Source organism: Psittacula echo (assembly GCF_963264785.1).
Source record: "Psittacula echo genome assembly, chromosome: Z".
NCBI lineage: Eukaryota > Metazoa > Chordata > Aves > Psittaciformes > Psittacidae > Psittacula > Psittacula echo.
In genome coordinates this window covers 87426214-87443839 of record NC_137742.1, presented here as the reverse complement: position 1 = coordinate 87443839, position 17626 = coordinate 87426214, and the positions used below count along the sequence as shown (strand labels likewise).

The 17626-nt window shown below is 38.4% G+C and overlaps 1 protein-coding gene across 1 annotated transcript in view; it reads left to right on the top strand.

The window, feature by feature from the left end:
• The window catches only part of MMP2 (matrix metallopeptidase 2), a gene marked incomplete at both ends in the record, with an annotated part of 36464 nt that extends 23939 nt beyond the window's left edge, over window positions 1–12525 (top strand). The window contains 4 exons of the mRNA XM_080637771.1: window positions 4857–4993; window positions 6762–6921; window positions 10499–10608; window positions 12422–12525. Coding sequence (XP_080493897.1) covers window positions 4857–4993; window positions 6762–6921; window positions 10499–10608; window positions 12422–12525 — 511 coding nt within the window. The remainder of the gene's footprint in view (window positions 1–4856; window positions 4994–6761; window positions 6922–10498; window positions 10609–12421) is intronic.
• Window positions 12526–17626: the final 5101 nt, after the last annotated feature.

The window sequence follows — 17626 nt, the reverse complement described above, 5'->3', positions numbered from 1 at the left end:
TGTGCTCTCTAAACCTAGACAATCAGACAATTTTCAGTCCACCTCACTGTCTGCTTACCTCACCCATACTTCAATAGCATCTCTAAGTGAATCTCATTGGAAAGGAGATCAAAAACCTTTCTGAGCTGCTCTCCCCTTATCTACCAAGCCAGTCATTTCACCATAGAACATCATCAAGTTGGTCAAGCATGACTTCCCATTTGAGAATCCATGCTGACTACTCCCAACCACATTCATGTCCAAAAGATTGTCTCTAATCAGATGTACGTGAGATGATTATGCCTAAATTCACGTTTTCTTAGAGCTACCCTCAAACTTCTTCGAGAATGTGGAATTTTCATCTTCAGTGATAATTTTAGGCAGTTTTGTGGTATTTTTTGATTTCTGGTTTCTGCACTACACTGAGATTACACATGCCAAGATGTTATGACAACAACCGGGCTGGTGGTAGTTCTAGCTAAAATCAGGGCAAGGAAATGCCACAAACCTCACATAAAAGCCTGCTTTCATGATGTTTTCTATCCAGCTTCACATTTTGGAGAGCAAAAATTAACCCTGATGTTGGCCCTGCTGGCTTCTGTGGAGTCACACGAGGGTTGCTTAAAAGGGTGAAGTAGCTGGGAGACGAATCCAAACACCTAAATGTTTATGCAAACCAGATATGACCCTCCCAGATCCTTACAGATTTACACATCTGTAATGTTAATAACAAAATTAGCAATGGAAGAGATGCATTAGCCAGTCTACTGCCTGCCAAATAAAGATTCATTCGCTATAAAGTATTTCCGGATGCTTTTTGTAGCAAAACCCACAAGGATTGTAATTCAGCAATGGAAATCCCATTACTTTCAGTGGAGTAGAGCTCTGCAACCACTATCCTTCCTGATTTCATTTCAGATAGTCTGCACTTTGGGGAAAGTTTCAAATCTGATTGTAGCAAAACTCCCTTCTTAACTTCTAGGAACCAAATAAAGCCGTTCATCCAAATCTAGTAGAAATAATTTCAAATGTCTCTTCCACCATGGAGGCACTGCTTTAGCAAATCTCCAGTGCTAGCATAATTTTCAGTATAATAGACTGGTCCCTATGTTCGTAAAGATACAAACATGGAAATCTATAAGAAAAGTCTTGTGCCTGAATGGTTTAATCCAGGTTGAGTCCATTAAGTAACAGAATTATGTGACTCATGGTACTGTCAGGACACCAGTGATTGGGTTAGTCTCCACATGTGCAAAGCCTTCTAGGCAGAAGACACAAAAGGCAGTTTTGATGCAAGAGCAGAGATATTCCTGATAAAATGAGGTAGCTGCACAGCTGCAGCTCCTGCTGCCTTTGCCAGGGTCTGTATTACCCAGCTGCTCAGCAATGAAGAGCATCTCTTAAGAAGTGCAGGACTTGGCAGCACCATGGTAAGACACACTAAATCCTCTTTTTCTTCTGTCTTAAATCAATGCCCAATTTGAAATCATTTATCCTCAGTTACCCTGAACATTTTCCCAAAGCCATTGAAGATCTGAGCCCATGCACACACTGTGTGTGCATAAATCAGACACTGTCTCCTATCATAGAGAAACATATACAAGCATGTGAAGCTGATGGAAGTATTACAACCAACCTGTCCATTGCTTCTTCCCAGATGTCAGGTGAAATTTAAAAGGGAGCAGGAAACAATAAGCAAAGTCCTCCTCACGAAACACCAGTTATTTGTGTTTCCTGGTGCTGTAAAAGTCCAGCCATCTTTTCCAGATTTACATTTTCATCTAGAAGCTATGAATAATTATTAATATGCTGCATGGTTTAACTCTACTTACCAGCTTTTCATAACAAAAAGTCATGGTCTTTTGGGTAATTTTACAGGCCATGGTACACTGCCATTTCTTCAGCGCATTTCCTTCTAATTCCCATCTATGTAATACCCAATCACACGTGTGTCCTTTGGATTTGAAGTTTGACTTAACCTTTACCACAGGCTTTGTGCTTTAGCAATGCAGAAATGGGATTTAAAACTTCCCATTGTAAGAACATAATTCCATTACAGCTGCAAGGGGCACAAAGGGTTCACTCAACCTGTCTGTGATACCTTTTGTACTATTCCTCTTGGCCCCTGTCAATGGCAGGATAAAATTTCTCACAATCTAGTAATCCCTAGTGGCAAGAAACAGCTCTTTCTTGGCCGCAAAATGGTCCCGCAGTATCAACAGACCAGCCCTACAGAATGCCAGCACTGGACTCTTCTACCAACAAGCTGCACAGAGCTGGCCCACCACTTTGGTCTAACAAGTTTGCCAAAACTGGTACCCACTTTTGCTAACATAGTCATCAGAAAGCTAAAGTATTAACCTCAGCTCATTGTGTAAAAACAAAAGGTAAAACATATCCTCACAGCAGTAGAAATGATTCCAAGTTTAACAATACCCCTAGTGTCAAAGTGATTCAGTATTCTATATAATACCAACAGAAGTGTTTCACATTCAGATACAGCTGGTCAAAAAACTATGCAAATACCAAAACAGTCTGTTCCAACCAATTCATGCTTTATCTAACAATCAGCAAAAGCAGACAATTGTTGAATTGTTTTGCTCTGGAATGGCTTTGCCTGTCAGTCTTGCAGCTTTTCAAACATCAGGCATACAGCATTATGACTCACTTTTGGAATTCAAAAAACAAATGTCTATTATGTGTTCTGTGACTTTTATGATTCATGAAAACAAGCACAGCATCTGTCATATTACACATGCAAAAGGAACAATTAGCAAAAAGGAAGTCAGATAAGATGGATTTAAAAAAAAGAAATAAATTTTTTCCTTTCCCCTTCAAAGCAAGGAAAAAATGGGAATTACTGGAGGTGCTGTGGGCCATTTACAGAGCTTTTCCACCAGGCACAGAATCCTCAAGCAACCAGAGTGCTCAACTATAGCATTTACACAGATGGCTTTGTTCTGAAAGTGAACAAAATTCAAACTTCTGAAGCTTACCAAGATATTAAAAAAGACCCACTGATTCAGTCCCTTTAGATACCTGCTAATAATAATTATACTAACAATGGCAAATCTTGATTATGTTAAAATATAAAATACTTACTATAAAAAGGTATTAAATGTCTATAAAGATCATATTAAAATTTAACTTGAATGACTTAAAACATTTCAACATGCTCAAAGTGAAATGAGAAAGCCAAATAATTTATTTCACCATTCCTCAATAAGATGAGTAGCAATAAAAATACCTCCTGCCCTACTCAAAAGCAAAAGAAAATTCAGCTTTGACCAAGCTCCCTTTTCCACAAGAAAACCTCACTGTCTTAATAAGTCCCTTGAAATGTGTGCTTTAACAAAAGCCCAAGTTCAAGTATCCATTGGCTCTGGAGAGTTTGGAATTCATGCGGATAGTAATTATTAGTGCTGATTCAGCCATAAATCAAGTCCAAATCTGATTGAAATTCTGTAACTTGGATTTTCAAAGGAGATACTTTTATAAATGCAGTGTCAGAAAGATTTGTTATAGGGGTTTCCATTTGATACCATACAGGATCTGCTTTTCTGTCTAAAGAGAGATGCATGAAAAAAAGTTATTACCTTTTATAGTGTCTAAATACTGTCAAGAGCAAGAGTAATTAAATGCCTTATTCCTTGCTTCTTTTTTAAAATTAAAATTATGATGAGTTATGCTTTGATATTTTTGCACGTTAAAAACACATATAGGTACGCGAAATGACAGTAAGTTAACATATTACTATCTTAATTATTATTATATGTCATATTAAATTAATACATATTTTTAATTAAGAGACAAAAAAAAATTGTTTCAAGATGTTTTATTTGTCCTATCTAGCTCTCCTTGCAATCAAACTTCGCTGACAAAAATACAGCAACTTAATAAATTAATTTAGAATCTCTCCTTCAAGTTTTAGGCAAAACCAAGATTCGGTTTCAGATGCTGTGTTTCTCAAGGTATAATTATTCTAGGTGGGAATGGGTAATCGCTATTTATATTTTGTAAAAAGTAAGATGCCAGTAGCACCTGGAGCTTCTGTAACACAATAATGGTAAAAGCAGTTTGACCTGAGAATGTAATATCTATAGCTTGGTACAAGAGCCGCTGATTTTTCATTTTATCACCGTGGCAAAAATTTCATTCTATTGAGAAAAAAAGTTGTTCCCTGCAGAGGAGGAAATAGCAGAGCCATTTTTAACCAAAAGCCCTCAGCACAAAGCTTTGCCATTTAAAGATAATTACAGCTTTTCAAAGCTTAAATCAAATGATGATTCTACTTACACATAAAATAGCTAATAAATTAACCTATGCATTTCTCTAATGAACATTTTTAGTGCTAGCAGTTTCTTTTACAGCCAAGCTCACTTTCAAGCAGTTTGATATACTGTCATTAAATTTGAACTTTTAGTCACTACAATAGTAATTGCAAAAGCATTAATGGAATAGAAATCTCTGCTTTTCTCACTCATCCATCTGCTCCATACACAACAGCATGAGAGCTCTAACAGTTTAAATGCCTTGTAGAGGAGTTTATTTTTATACTCAAACACAGAATAAATTCTGCCCTGATGCAAAAAGCAACAGAAACTCCAAAGCAATGAGTGCAATCAGTGCAAGCAGTATCACCTGCAGTCCAGCATGCAGCTTATTGTGCAGCTGTTTAGCAACAGGCTTCCAAATGAATGATTTGCTTTGCAGTCACTGTAGGAAAATAGTTACAAATGTGTGTTGCTGCTAACTTGTGTGTGTGCACGTGTGTGGGTATATGCACGCTTACGCAGACTTTGCCAGAAATTATGAAAACCAGATGTGCTGGTGAATTAGTTCATTGTAAATCTCATACAATGTTCTGTTCTGCCCAGATTCATGTGGAGGACTGTAAACCCCCGAGGAAAACCCACAGGTCCTCTTCTTGTTGCTACATTCTGGCCTGATCTGCCAGAGAAAATCGATGCCGTCTACGAGGCCCCCCAGGATGAGAAGGCTGTATTTTTTTCAGGTACTGGTTTTAAGTTTTAAAATGTAAGCATTCATTTGCATAAATGTTGCATTCAAGCTTAGTTTCCTCCCAGCTGTAACTGGGCCAGGAAATGGCCTGCCTAAGAGCAAGGATAGCCAGCGGGTATGGGTGACGGATGTCAAACAACCCATGCAGAGGACATTAGGACAAGGGCTGCATCTGAAAGACCTAAGAGCATTCAGCCTCCATTACAACAAAGGGGACCTATAAGCATCCAAAAAGATACATTCAAAAATAAGCAAGACTAAACAAAAGTAATTATTTAAACCAAAAAAGCAACCACAGCAGGAGTTCTGTTTCATTAGTCACTGCTCTGTTTTCCTTCTGTTTCCTCTAATTTCAAGCTATTGTCTCTGTACATGTTGCTTGAGAAGATTAGATCTCTCTCTTACTCCCATGCCTTTCCTTCTATCCTCTTTTGCCAAAGACTTCCACCACTCTGGCTTCCAAGTGTCTTCCTTGGTGGCTCATCATGCAGAGGATACAGGCAGTCATGCTAGTTGCCTCCATGGGAGAGGAGGATAACAGGAAGCATTGCTCTGTCTATCCAAAGCCACACATGGTTCCCCTGTCCTGGCCAAATTAGCGGAGCTAGGAAACTGTTTGCAACATGAAGAACTGAGCCAGCAAAAACTGGGCTTCAGTACCTACTAAAAACATGACTAAATACCTTCAATCATGTAAAAACCATATGGCTGATGCTGCTGTACATTTTCTGTACAGGACAGAAAAAAGTAATGATAATCTATTCCACATGTCTCAAAGGCCATTTGCTTTGGTTTACATGGGGGGAGAGGAAGCTTAAAGTTTTATTTCAGGCAAGCCATAACACTTGAAATATTGCATATACTATATATAATCCTGCTGCATCCAAACCTCTCTCCCTGTCTTTATAATTTCCAGAAAAATGTAACTAACCTGCTTTTAAAAAGTAAGAACTATCAAAGATTGGTTTGAAAGTTACATGTAGCTCAACTAACTTAAAATACTGACTACCAAGACCCACCCTTTGCTCCTGAATGGTGAGCTAGTAACTTCTCAGGAACTCAAATCCCACATTTTACACTTTTCTCATATGAAGAGTTTACTTACTTTCCCACTAGCATAGAATCGGAGAAATGTTCTTTCATTAACGAATCTTTCCATGGTTTTCAGTGAATCTAGTAAGGGTATTTACTAAGTAAACTCTAATTCCATGTAAAGAACAGACTAGCACCTCTTCCATTAATACATATTTGGACAGACATGAGAAAATGTTGTATGACAAGAAGGAATGGAAATAGGAATTCTGGGCAAAACCTACCTGTTAATTTCTCAATAAAAACACTCAACCAAACAAATGGAGAGTGAACATGAACATCCGCATTCAACCTTCAGGTGCCCACGCCTCACTTCAGACTATCTTCATTATACAAAAAAATACTAATATTAGCCCTCTGTTTTAACATAACCCCAGCCGTATTAAGACAGTGTCTGCCTCAAAGATAAAGCAGCTAAGAAGGGAGAAAGCAAGAGCACACTGAGCTGATGCCTTTTTCTGAGAGGCAAGCAACACTTCAGAGGCAAAAGCAGAAACTAGTCACAGTACACCTGTGCTCTAATCTAATGCTTCATAGGCAGTAAAATACTAGAAAGGCTGGTAATACAGTTAGTGCAATGAAAAGTTGCATGGCGAAGTGTAAAAGAAGAAATACTCCTCTGTATCCAACTACTAAATAGTGTTTGGTTTGTTTTCTCTCCTACTTAGGAAATGAGTACTGGGTTTATTCAGCCAGTAACTTGGATAGGGGTTATCCAAAGAAACTCACCAACCTGGGACTACCCTCCGATGTGCAACGTGTTGATGCAGCTTTCAACTGGGGCAGAAACAAGAGGACATACATTTTTGCTGGAGACAGATACTGGAAGTAAGACCCATTGAAGTGGTGATGGTGGTGGTACACTGCTAGCCAAGCCTCATCTTTAGGGCTAAGTGCACACTGAGGTTCAGGAAGCAGGAACCAAACACAGGGAGAGCATCCTTGAAGAATACAAAATGAGGGCTGCCAGGACAGAACTTAGCAGTGGCAAGTGAGGATGCTTAACCACAGAGCATGGCTAAGAAAGAACATTAGTACAGCAGCAGAGAACAAGCATGTGTTTGAGAAAACAGCTTGCAATGGAAGAGGATATCTGGGAGTCCCTGTCAGGCTGCTCCTCACTAACAACCTACACCTCAACCCATGCGTACCAGCAAACTGCCCCTCATCAGTGCCAGGCTCTTAAGAGGGGCAAGCTTACCTACTGTCAAATTACAGCTGCTGGGAGAAAATTCTGACAGGAATGCCTTAAAAATGGGCTGACCCCAAATCACTTTAAGCCAAAGACTGACCAGATTACCTTGGAAATTCTTTCAGTAAGCCATCAGCTTTGGAAGCACTGGACATAAAAGAATCAGCAGTGTGACTAGCAGAGCATGCTGGGGATGACTGAAAATCCTTCAGCACCTGATATACCAGTCACTAACACATCTGCTCTACTAATAGAGTTGGCACTGAGGAGATCTGAACAAACCACAAGATGTGAGCGTTAGTACTCTGGGAAAATCACAGAATGGATTGGGTTGGAAGAAACCTTAAAGACCATTTTGTTCCAACCCCTTCTGCTACAGGCCTTCCACTAGACCAGGTTGTTTCAAACCTCATCCAACCTGGCCTTGAACACTGCCAGGGATGGGGCATCCACAACTTCTCCGGGCAGCCTGTTCCAGTGTCTCACCATCTTCATAGTGGAGTAAAGGAGTAGAATCACCTCCCTTGACTTGCTGGTCATGCTCCTTTTGATGCAGCTCAGGACATGGTTGGCTTTCTGGGCTGCAAGTGTAGACTGTCAGGTCACATTGAGCTTCTAGTCAACCAATAGCCCCAAGTCTTTCTCCTCAAAGCTGCTCCAAATCCATCCTTAGCTCAATCCAATCTTAGCTTTTATTCATTTTGAGAGTGTCTACAATCTTTTTTGTGTTTACAGTACATGCTCAGGGAAGTTTTTGTTGCAAAAGCACCACAAACATGGTATTTCACAAATGCATGTAACTGTACTTGTGTTAAGGTTTCTGTTTGAAAGACTGTATGACAAACAAAATATGACACAACATAAGGAACCAAACTCAGGTGACCTGCTACCATGCTCTATCAAAGAAAAATCTTGGGCTCTTAGACTAGGAAGGGATGTCCTTAAAATGTCTAAGGCCATTACTGTGGAAGAAATAAATATCCTACCCTACATCTGATGAAAAGTCTAATTGCATTTAATAGAATTTCATTATTATAGGATCAGAAACACCCACCAGAAATCTAAAAGATTTGCCAAGCTATAAAGATTCCTCCTGAGAGATGCTCTATATAAAATATCAAAGGCGGTCTCAGTATAATTCAATCCACTTTATGTGAACATTAATTTCATGTTATGATCAAACTGGATGTGTGTCTTTATTGTATCCTAATGGCTGTGGATTCCTGTAAGTAAATACCTTTTCGCAACTGCCACTTGCTCATAACTTTCAATTACTTTGACGACAGTACACTTCTCCATTATTTAAAGAGAAAAATCCCAAAAGGCTAAACTTTAAAAACTAGAGTATTATTCATTTTTTAATGTCATAATGTAAAGATCATTTTACGCATTTGCAAGTAGTTCTAACACAGCCATTTGTAATCCTTCATATTCCTACCGAAACCTACAGACTGTGAGTCAGCTAAGCTGGAGGTCTCCTCTGTACCAACTATTGTTTTGATTAACTGTACTCCAGGGCCTCCAACTAATTCATCAGTCTAATCACAGACAGTAATTCTATCAAAGTACCTTATCAACTGCAGTCACTGCAGAAAGCATAAGTTATTTTTAAGGAACCAAAATAAGCTTAAGTGATTCCTATCTGTGTAAAGAAGAAAGCAGTTGACAAATATTTCAGAAAAAAACGCATCTCTGTTTAACACAGATGCTGTAAACCTTAAGTATGTTTTGTTTTATACTAGGACTCTGCCACATGGGAGCAAAACAGTTACATACCATAGTCTTTCCTGTGCCATTATCACACTTGCTTTAAATGGATTTTTCGAAAGCTTTCTTCTCTCTCTCCTTCCAGCCCCAAGCTCTTTTAGTGTTATTATAACTAGATTGTTAAGCAAAGTTTTGTGAGAGAGAGGAAGAGAAGCTGGCTCAGATTCCACAGCTGAAGTTTTAAAGCTATCCAAGAAGATACTAGATTTCCCTTAAATATCCTAGGAAAAATAGCAAGTAATTTAAATTAATCATTTTGGCCAACCTACTGCTCATTAGTATTGATGTAACTTTTGATAGAATCCAGGTCTATACAGTAATGAGAGAAAGGTAACCCAAGATACACACAGATATGGATAAATAAAAATAAAGAACATAAACCCTCCCTCCAGTACTAGTGAAAGAAGTTCACTTCTTTGAAGCCCATTGCTCCTGAAGAGGTACTGCTACGGTGACTGAGGCCTCACATGCATTGGAAGCCTGATTCAAACTATATCCCATGTCACTGCTCCACAGGACATCTCCACTTCTGCTCAGCACTGACTCCCATCTATGGATCAGATAAATGGGGAAAACAGGCCACAGTCTTGCACCTTCTTTCCTTTCAAGCACCTTGCATATCTGGGACATTTATTTCCTATATAGGGAAAGCGAGATCCTGGATTACTTGGACGTGGGAGTGCAAAACTGGCTTTGCACAAACCTGTGTTTGTATTCTACAGTGGAAATCACACTGGAGTAAATGAGTAAATGAAATAACTCATGATCTGCAGATGTGGACACCAATAGGTCCACTCAATCCTGATTGGCACTGCAGACCAGATCCAACTTCCATGTTAGGTGTATTTATATCAGCTGAGTTTTCCTCTTGAAAGCATAGATTGTGAAAGCTATGGTGGCTTTGGCTCCTCCTCAAACAGAAAAACATCTATTTTTAACTTGGCATTTATCTGTTCATCGTCAGAGATAGAGACTGTGTGAAAATAATATGGGTTTTTAATGAAATGTTAGGGAAAGCAATTAGTAATTTAACAGCATTCATGGACTACAAGCATATTTCAAATACAATTTTGGAAAGACAGCCATTTCACATTAAAATCTGCTATCTTCAGATGTTGGCAGCTGCCAGAAAAAAGTTACCTTTCCTAGAATTATGTCTGGAATTTTAAAGCTACATTTCTGAAGAGGGTTTTGCTTAGAAAATGTGTTTTCTATTCAGGAAGAATTGCATTTCCAAAAGGAAAGACACAAAATTTGATGGTGTTTTAAAGGAGTTAGGAATAATTATAATGCAATTATAATGAAATAGAAATGGTTACAAACTTAGTTATTATATTTCTATCTGATTGTTATATATAGTCACATTTGCTAAGGACTCCCTGAAAAATTATGTTAAAATTTAACATTAATTACAGATTCATAATGCAGTGATATGATTTTCTTCAGGTACAATGAAGAAAAGAAGAAAATGGAGCTTGCATCCCCTAAATTCATTGCAGACTCTTGGAATGGCGTTCCAGATAACCTTGATGCTGTCCTGGGTCTTGGTGACAGTGGTAAGCTGTAATTCTGATTCAAGTGACCAAGCAGCTCTTATTTGTCTGCTGTGAAACTTATTGGAGAATTTAATTTCTTACTGAGCACAAGCCAAATGGAGCCAAATTCCCATTCAGCTTTTCAAAATATTGGTTCAAATAAACTTCTATTGTCTCTCTATTTTCCTATTAAACACCAGTTGATAAATACCCTACTAATCACAGTTTAGACTTTTTAAAAGGAAACATTATGGGATGTCTTTGGTTCAGCTGGAATAGAGTTTTGGAGGATTTTTGTAGTAGTAGCTGGTACTGTACTGTGCTTTGGATTTAGTATGAGAATAATGCTGATAAAACATTGCTGTTTTAGATGTTGCTCAGTAGCATCTGCCCTAATCGAGGACCTCTTCGTCTCTCATGCTCTGCCAGTGAGGAGGGGCATGAGACGCTGTGACAAAGCAGAGACAGGATGCCTGACCAAACTAGCCAAAGCAGTATTCCATACCATAGCACGTTGTGCCTAGTACAGAAAGTGGGGTGAGATGGCTGGAAGGGATCAGTTGCTGCTCAGGGACAGGCTGGGCATTGGTCGGTGGGTGGTGAGCAGTTGTACTGTGCATCACTTGAGTTTATTGGGTTTTATTCATCTCCCCTTTTACCTATTGTTATTATTATACTTTATTTCAATTGTCAAACTGTTCTTCTCTCAACCCATGGGGGTTTTTACCCTTTTCCAATTCTCCTCCCCTCCTCATTAGGGAGTGTGTGTGTGTGTGTAAGTACCAGTAACCAAGCATCTGCATGGTACTTAGCTGCTGGCTGGGGTTAAACCACAAGAGAATATGACCTCTTTTGAATGTTTTTATCAAGCAAATGTGATAATTTCCCTTTTCATTTAAGGGAAAGTCATTTAATTTCAATCTGCTACTACTATTTATAATTTACTTCCTTAGTCTTAAAAAAAAAAAAAAAAAAAGGTATTTCTTAAGTGTTTTGAAGCATCTTACTCTTTTCCATGCTATGCTGTACAGGTCTAGAAATCTGCTGCATAAATGTAGGCTGGAGATGCAGAAAAGTGAAAGCTGATGCAGTCACTTTTATGTCAACATGTTCCAAAGGCTCAGACCTGGATTCATGCTGACTTTCCAATCTGGGCATGGGAAAATTAGCTCTGTGGAGAACTTTCTTTCTAATGTAGTTTGAAACAGAGAGTAAAGTGACTCCTGCCACCCAGGATGTCCTAACAGCAGAAGGCATGATCAGACCGGCCCATATGGCTTGGAAATTTCCTGACTTCCTGACAGCTCCATAGTTTCCTCAGCACCAGCATGCACTCATAGCACTATTTCAGGATCTTCCTGCTCTAGCACAGCCAGAACTCAAGTATGATAATCTCGTTGAGTATCATAAATGGGTTGTATTTTGCCTTTTTTTTTTTTTTTTACCCTCCTATCAACTGCAGCTGAGAGGCTGGCCCATGGTTTTAAGTGGCCTTCTATGTTGCACAGATATGCATAAATGTCTGGGAGCACCACTGGTATCACAAGTCTCAACTCAATTACATTTTCAACATTTATTTTGCCAGCAAACACTTCTTTCCAGAAAATTCTGGGTCACAAAATGGTGACCTGGCTTCAGGCTCCAATTGAACAAGACCTGTCTTCTCTGGAGTGGGAACTTTTGTTTGTTTTTAAAATCTTTTTTATTGTGTACCAATATTTTGGAAAATAAGTTTTCCAGTACATTGAGCTTCATGAAGTCAAATAGACAAAGGGCTTTGATCAAGAATTATGTGCTTTATAATCTGACTATGCTTTTTCATTTACCTTCACAGGATACACCTACTTTTTCAAAGATCAGTACTACCTACAAATGGAAGACAAGAGTTTGAAGATTGTTAAAATTGGCAAGATAAATTCTGACTGGTTGGGTTGCTGAACTGTATGAGCTATTAATAACCATTTTATTTACTTTTTTGTTATATGCCTTATCTGTATTAGAAATAGATCTGAATGCTAAATACTGGACCAGTCTGGTACTGGCACCTAAACATTAAGTACCAGTACTGTACACATCAGATAATTTAAGTGTTTGCCTCCTCAGTATACAAAAGATGTTTACATATATATTCTGGTACAATTTTTCATTCATAGTAATGCTAGTAACAGAATATCCATCATTCTTTAGTCCCTGGATGTTTAAACAAAGCATTGAAGCCATTGGAGACTGGATCATGCCCCTGCCTTATACATATCCCAAAATAGGCTCAAATGAGATGTACCAGCAGTGCACTTTGATTTTTATTTTTTTTAATACAACTCTGTTATAAATAGATGGTTTGTCTTGATGTTTTTCACCCTTTTGCGAGTTTGATCATTACTTCCATTTATTTACATAATAATGCAGAAAGACTGTCAAAGGCACAGGTTGCCTTAGGATTTGATTTGTGTTGATGATGCATGATGGAATCATGGCAAGAAACTGTAAAGTATTGTTTTAAAGTACTTTTTATTTTAATATCTTAGTTAAATTTAGCGATTTGCTTCATGCACTTTGTTACTACTATATAACTTGTTTATAGGGATGGAATGACTCAGATTTTTTAAGTCAATGCGTTATACATAAAAGTCATGTATTATTGTTTAATTTGGTTTATTTTTCTGTTCTTTATAACATTGGGGTCTGTTTGGTTAGGTTTTTTGCTTATGCATTGGGCAACAGAAAATATTCTTTTCACAATGTAATGCAATGTTTCTCATTAAAAAATAAACCAGAAAAAAATCTCCCACATATGAAGTGCCAATGATACAAATAAAATCAAATTACACTGTCAACACTTCTCATGGCCAGGCTTCCTTGTATCACTTGAAACTAGAAATTCAGTAGCATGCTACAGGGAAATACCTGTCAAAGGAAAGACAATATCACTCCAGTATATAACTGCCTACTGGATTTATTTTACATTATCTTCTCTGTTAGTTGTAAGATGTAACTGTAGCAATTTACATTAAACAGATGATATGGTCCCATGCTCCACAAAGCCCGCTGCCTTCTCACACCATTTTACACACCTGTTTCTTATCCATGCTCTTTCTCCTTACCAGCAGCTACTTCACCACAATCCAGTCAGGAAGCATCAGCACAGACATGGTATATGCGTCCTACACGGATTGTAAGCTTGAGAAAAACAGATGTAAAACCTTATCCCTGCCCATGAGATCAGACACCATTTGGCCAAGGATCTTATCCAGCTCAATGCACATGAAACACTTTGTGAGACACTGCACTGCATCATGCACATGGTCAAACCAGATCCTTCTTAACACACCTCTTACAATGAGTCCATGATTCATAGAACTGGCTAGTAACTCACTAATACCTGAGTCAGTGATCAGTTGTTTTTTTCTCATGTCCTCTTCATGGTGACATGAAGTGTTTTCTTGTTCTAAGCAGTGGTTTTTACTATGGTATTCTGAAATGATACCACTTCTAAAGTGGCTGCATGGCCAAACCATTTTTCCATTGCACACTATCCAGACACAGCGCCCACTTTGGGAAGCTATTGATTACTACACACAGTTCTCACCTAGATGAACAGTCCTATTTCACCTATGCCAAAAGAAAAGGTGGCTCATCTCCTTCTCGGCATATTCATTCTCTACAGAAACCATTAACCACCTTCCCACTTAGTCCTGCACCAGCGTCAACAAAACAAGGCACAAAACAAAGTAGCTGTAATTGCAAAATGTCACTGCTACAATTTCTGCATACAACTGGCAACCTTCTCAGAATTGCAGGATCTAGTGAGCCACTGCAGGGATGTATGGTCTGTTCTGACCATAAACATCTCCCTATGCTAGCATTGAAAATACTCTGTACCTTTAATGACTGTCAGGAGTTCCTTTTGAGTTTTGCAATAATTTCTCTCTAGAGAATTTAAGTTCTGTTTTAAGCATTCTCAATAACCATTCCCTGAAGATTTTTTTATGTTCTTGAGTCAATGCTGCCCTAAACCATGCAGTCTAGCATCTGTATTTAATATGGAAGGGGTTTCAAAAACAGATATACTAAAGGAACATTTGCAATAGGCTTTTTCAGCTCTGAACTCCGAACATTTCTACTGATGACTGAAATAGTTCCTTCTTTTCCTACAATTTATGTATTTGTTTTGCAACACTAGCAAATCTACCAGCTTACTTTCTGTCATAGTAAGACTGTAATCCCACAAAGCCCTGCACATCTGGTGGGTTTAAGGAGTTCTGCTCAGACTCTTGTTTTGTTCTTGCCCATGTAAATCCAATGACTACATCACGGGCAGAAAAAACAAAAAAAAATTTTCTATCCTTAAACCAACTCACATTTCTACGGGTTCAGTTTCAGACTGGCAACCTTAATCTTATACGCCATTTGTAAACACCTGTTTATGCTCATGAACTGTAACATCTGCAGGTCATTTTCTACATATATCAGACAAGCTGGAGGAGAATACTGACCCTTCTCAGTAGCCTTTCACATTTGACCTGTGAGATGCCAAAAGTCACAAATGTGGCCTGAAAAGATCTTTGGTTCTAATTCCACTTGCTGGTAGCCCCTCTTAAAATCTCACTGTTGGAACTCAGAAACAACCCTCTCCATCTCCAGGATAGCAGCTAACCATGGTAATTGAGAAGAAGCTTTAAAGTTATTTCAATGCATCTTCTGAAGTTAGGAATGCCTTTCTTTTTCCTATGGGCAAAAATCAAGAAACTGTACACTTTCTCAATGATTTTGTACCTCTTCTTTCCTGTTTGTAATCAGTTAACAGCAAGATGGAAGGTCTTTCCCTGAGCAGCATTGCAGCTCTGCCTGTACCTGGCCATATCCCATGCTAATTGGTCACACCGACTTGCTTCCCTGTTTGTCTTTGAACCTGCCTCAACACTGTGGACTTGTCTTACTTACTTACTTTTCACAAGTGAATCAAGACTTTTACCTACCATTTTTACAGAAGAAGAAACAAAGGCAAAAAGCATAAGTTTTCATTTCAAAGCCATATAAAACCCATCATAAACCTCTATCAAGTCTATCTAAAGTTGTTCTACAGATTTACTAAATTGAAGTCAGATTCACTTGGGACTTTTGGGGTTCAGGGTAGAGTTGCATAAGGGCTTCTTGCAACATGGATAGAGCTCATACACTTGCTCCTTGAGCTGAAGGACATTTTCTACCAGTTCAGAGCAGGACAGCCTGTACACACTCAGCAGGCCACTTCCAACCCAACAGCATAAAGGGCAGTGGTTTAGTAACCTCTATGCCACAATACATAGAAGGCAGCCAAGGCTATAATGAAATGCCATAGTTTAAATACTTAATTGACACAGCAGTCTGAACTGTGAATCATGCTTAACAGTTTGTGTCTCACTAACACTCTGTATTTGTTAAAAACACATTTTCTTCCTGCTATTCTGTCATGATTTTACAAAGCAGCAGCTACCCATAAATTTAAACAATTGACTGTAACTGTGCTGCTCTTTAAATCAAGAGGAAGTAGGTCCTTTGAGCCCATTTGGGACAAGTTATTTCTATTTACGAACTCAGACATGCACGTTTCTAGCAGCAAAGGCTGCTTTTGGAAAAGATAAAGCCAACAAATGAGGAGGAATTGGGCTCTATGGGATCACTGCAAATGCACAGATTTATATCTGCAAGGGGAAAGAGACTTGTTCCAGACCAGTTATGTAAAATGCTCATAAGTACTAAGGTATTTCAATGTAAGGAACTGCAGTAAGGACAAAACCACAAAACCAGAACAAACCCTCCAAAACAACAGAACCCACAACTCCAAGACTGTCAGGCAGAAATGGAAGTGTCTCAAAAGTTCCCAGCAAGGTTTCTGCATACCAAGCCTGTCAGTCACATGCTATTACTTGAAACATATCTCCTTCTGGCATTTCCTCTTAAAAAAGAGTGGGAGCAAAACAGCATCTTCAGGTACATTGTCCAGTTGCAAGATTTAAACTTACACACAAACAGCCATGATTTCACACACAACTAGCCAGGAAGCTGGGTGCATGGCCTCCCCCACCCTGACTACAACATCAAGTCTTTACCCACAGAAATAAAAGGGCTCAAATTTTCCAGGTATGTGATACTCCATACAAACAAAACAATTCAACAACATTCATCTGTCCCTCTAATTTTAAAATGTTTTTAAATAAGATCTCAAATTAGTCTTCTCTTAATTGAGACAAATATTAAGAAACCTGTTATTATCTCAGAACTCTTTAACCTAACAGAGAAAGACACAGCATGAATCATTGTCTAGAAAATAACAGGATCTGAAAAAAAAAAAAAAAATCACACTTTATTATCACACAATTAACCTGTGTACCACGCTACCAAAATAAGTAAGAGGCAGGTTTTTTTTCTTTTGGTCGTTTTGTTTGTTTTAGGGTTTCTTATGTCTTCAGATCAAGACCTCATTCCTATTTGGAGAATATCTTTCAGTCATACATACTATTTGTGGTGTTAATACAGCATATTTGAGAAAAATAATCTGGCCTGGAAAAGTGGGGATTAAGTGAACGTCTTCCAGCTTTGAGCTGCTTTAGGATACGAAATTAATTTACATAATTTTAAGAAGTATATGCAATGGCTTTTTAACATTATGTATTAAATATATGACTGCATATGTACATGCATACACACACAGAAAGAAATAATATTAAGGATTTAATATGAATGTTAGAGTATTTCAGTTTGAAGTGACCTACAACAATCATTTAGTCCAACTGCCTGAATACTAATCAACCTTACCCTGCTTAGCACATCACACCAGTTTTCCGTTCTCCATAAAATACACCACATTTTGATCAAAGGACAATACAGCAAGATAAAAGTACAAGTATTCAATCTGTACAGGTGTACTTCCTTGGTAGCACCAGTGGAGATAACAGTATAAGTAGTTTATTAGTTTTATTGCTTCAACAATAAGCAACTTCTCCACACTATGAGTGACCATTCAACAAGTCACAGCAGCTTCTACCCACACCACCAGGCT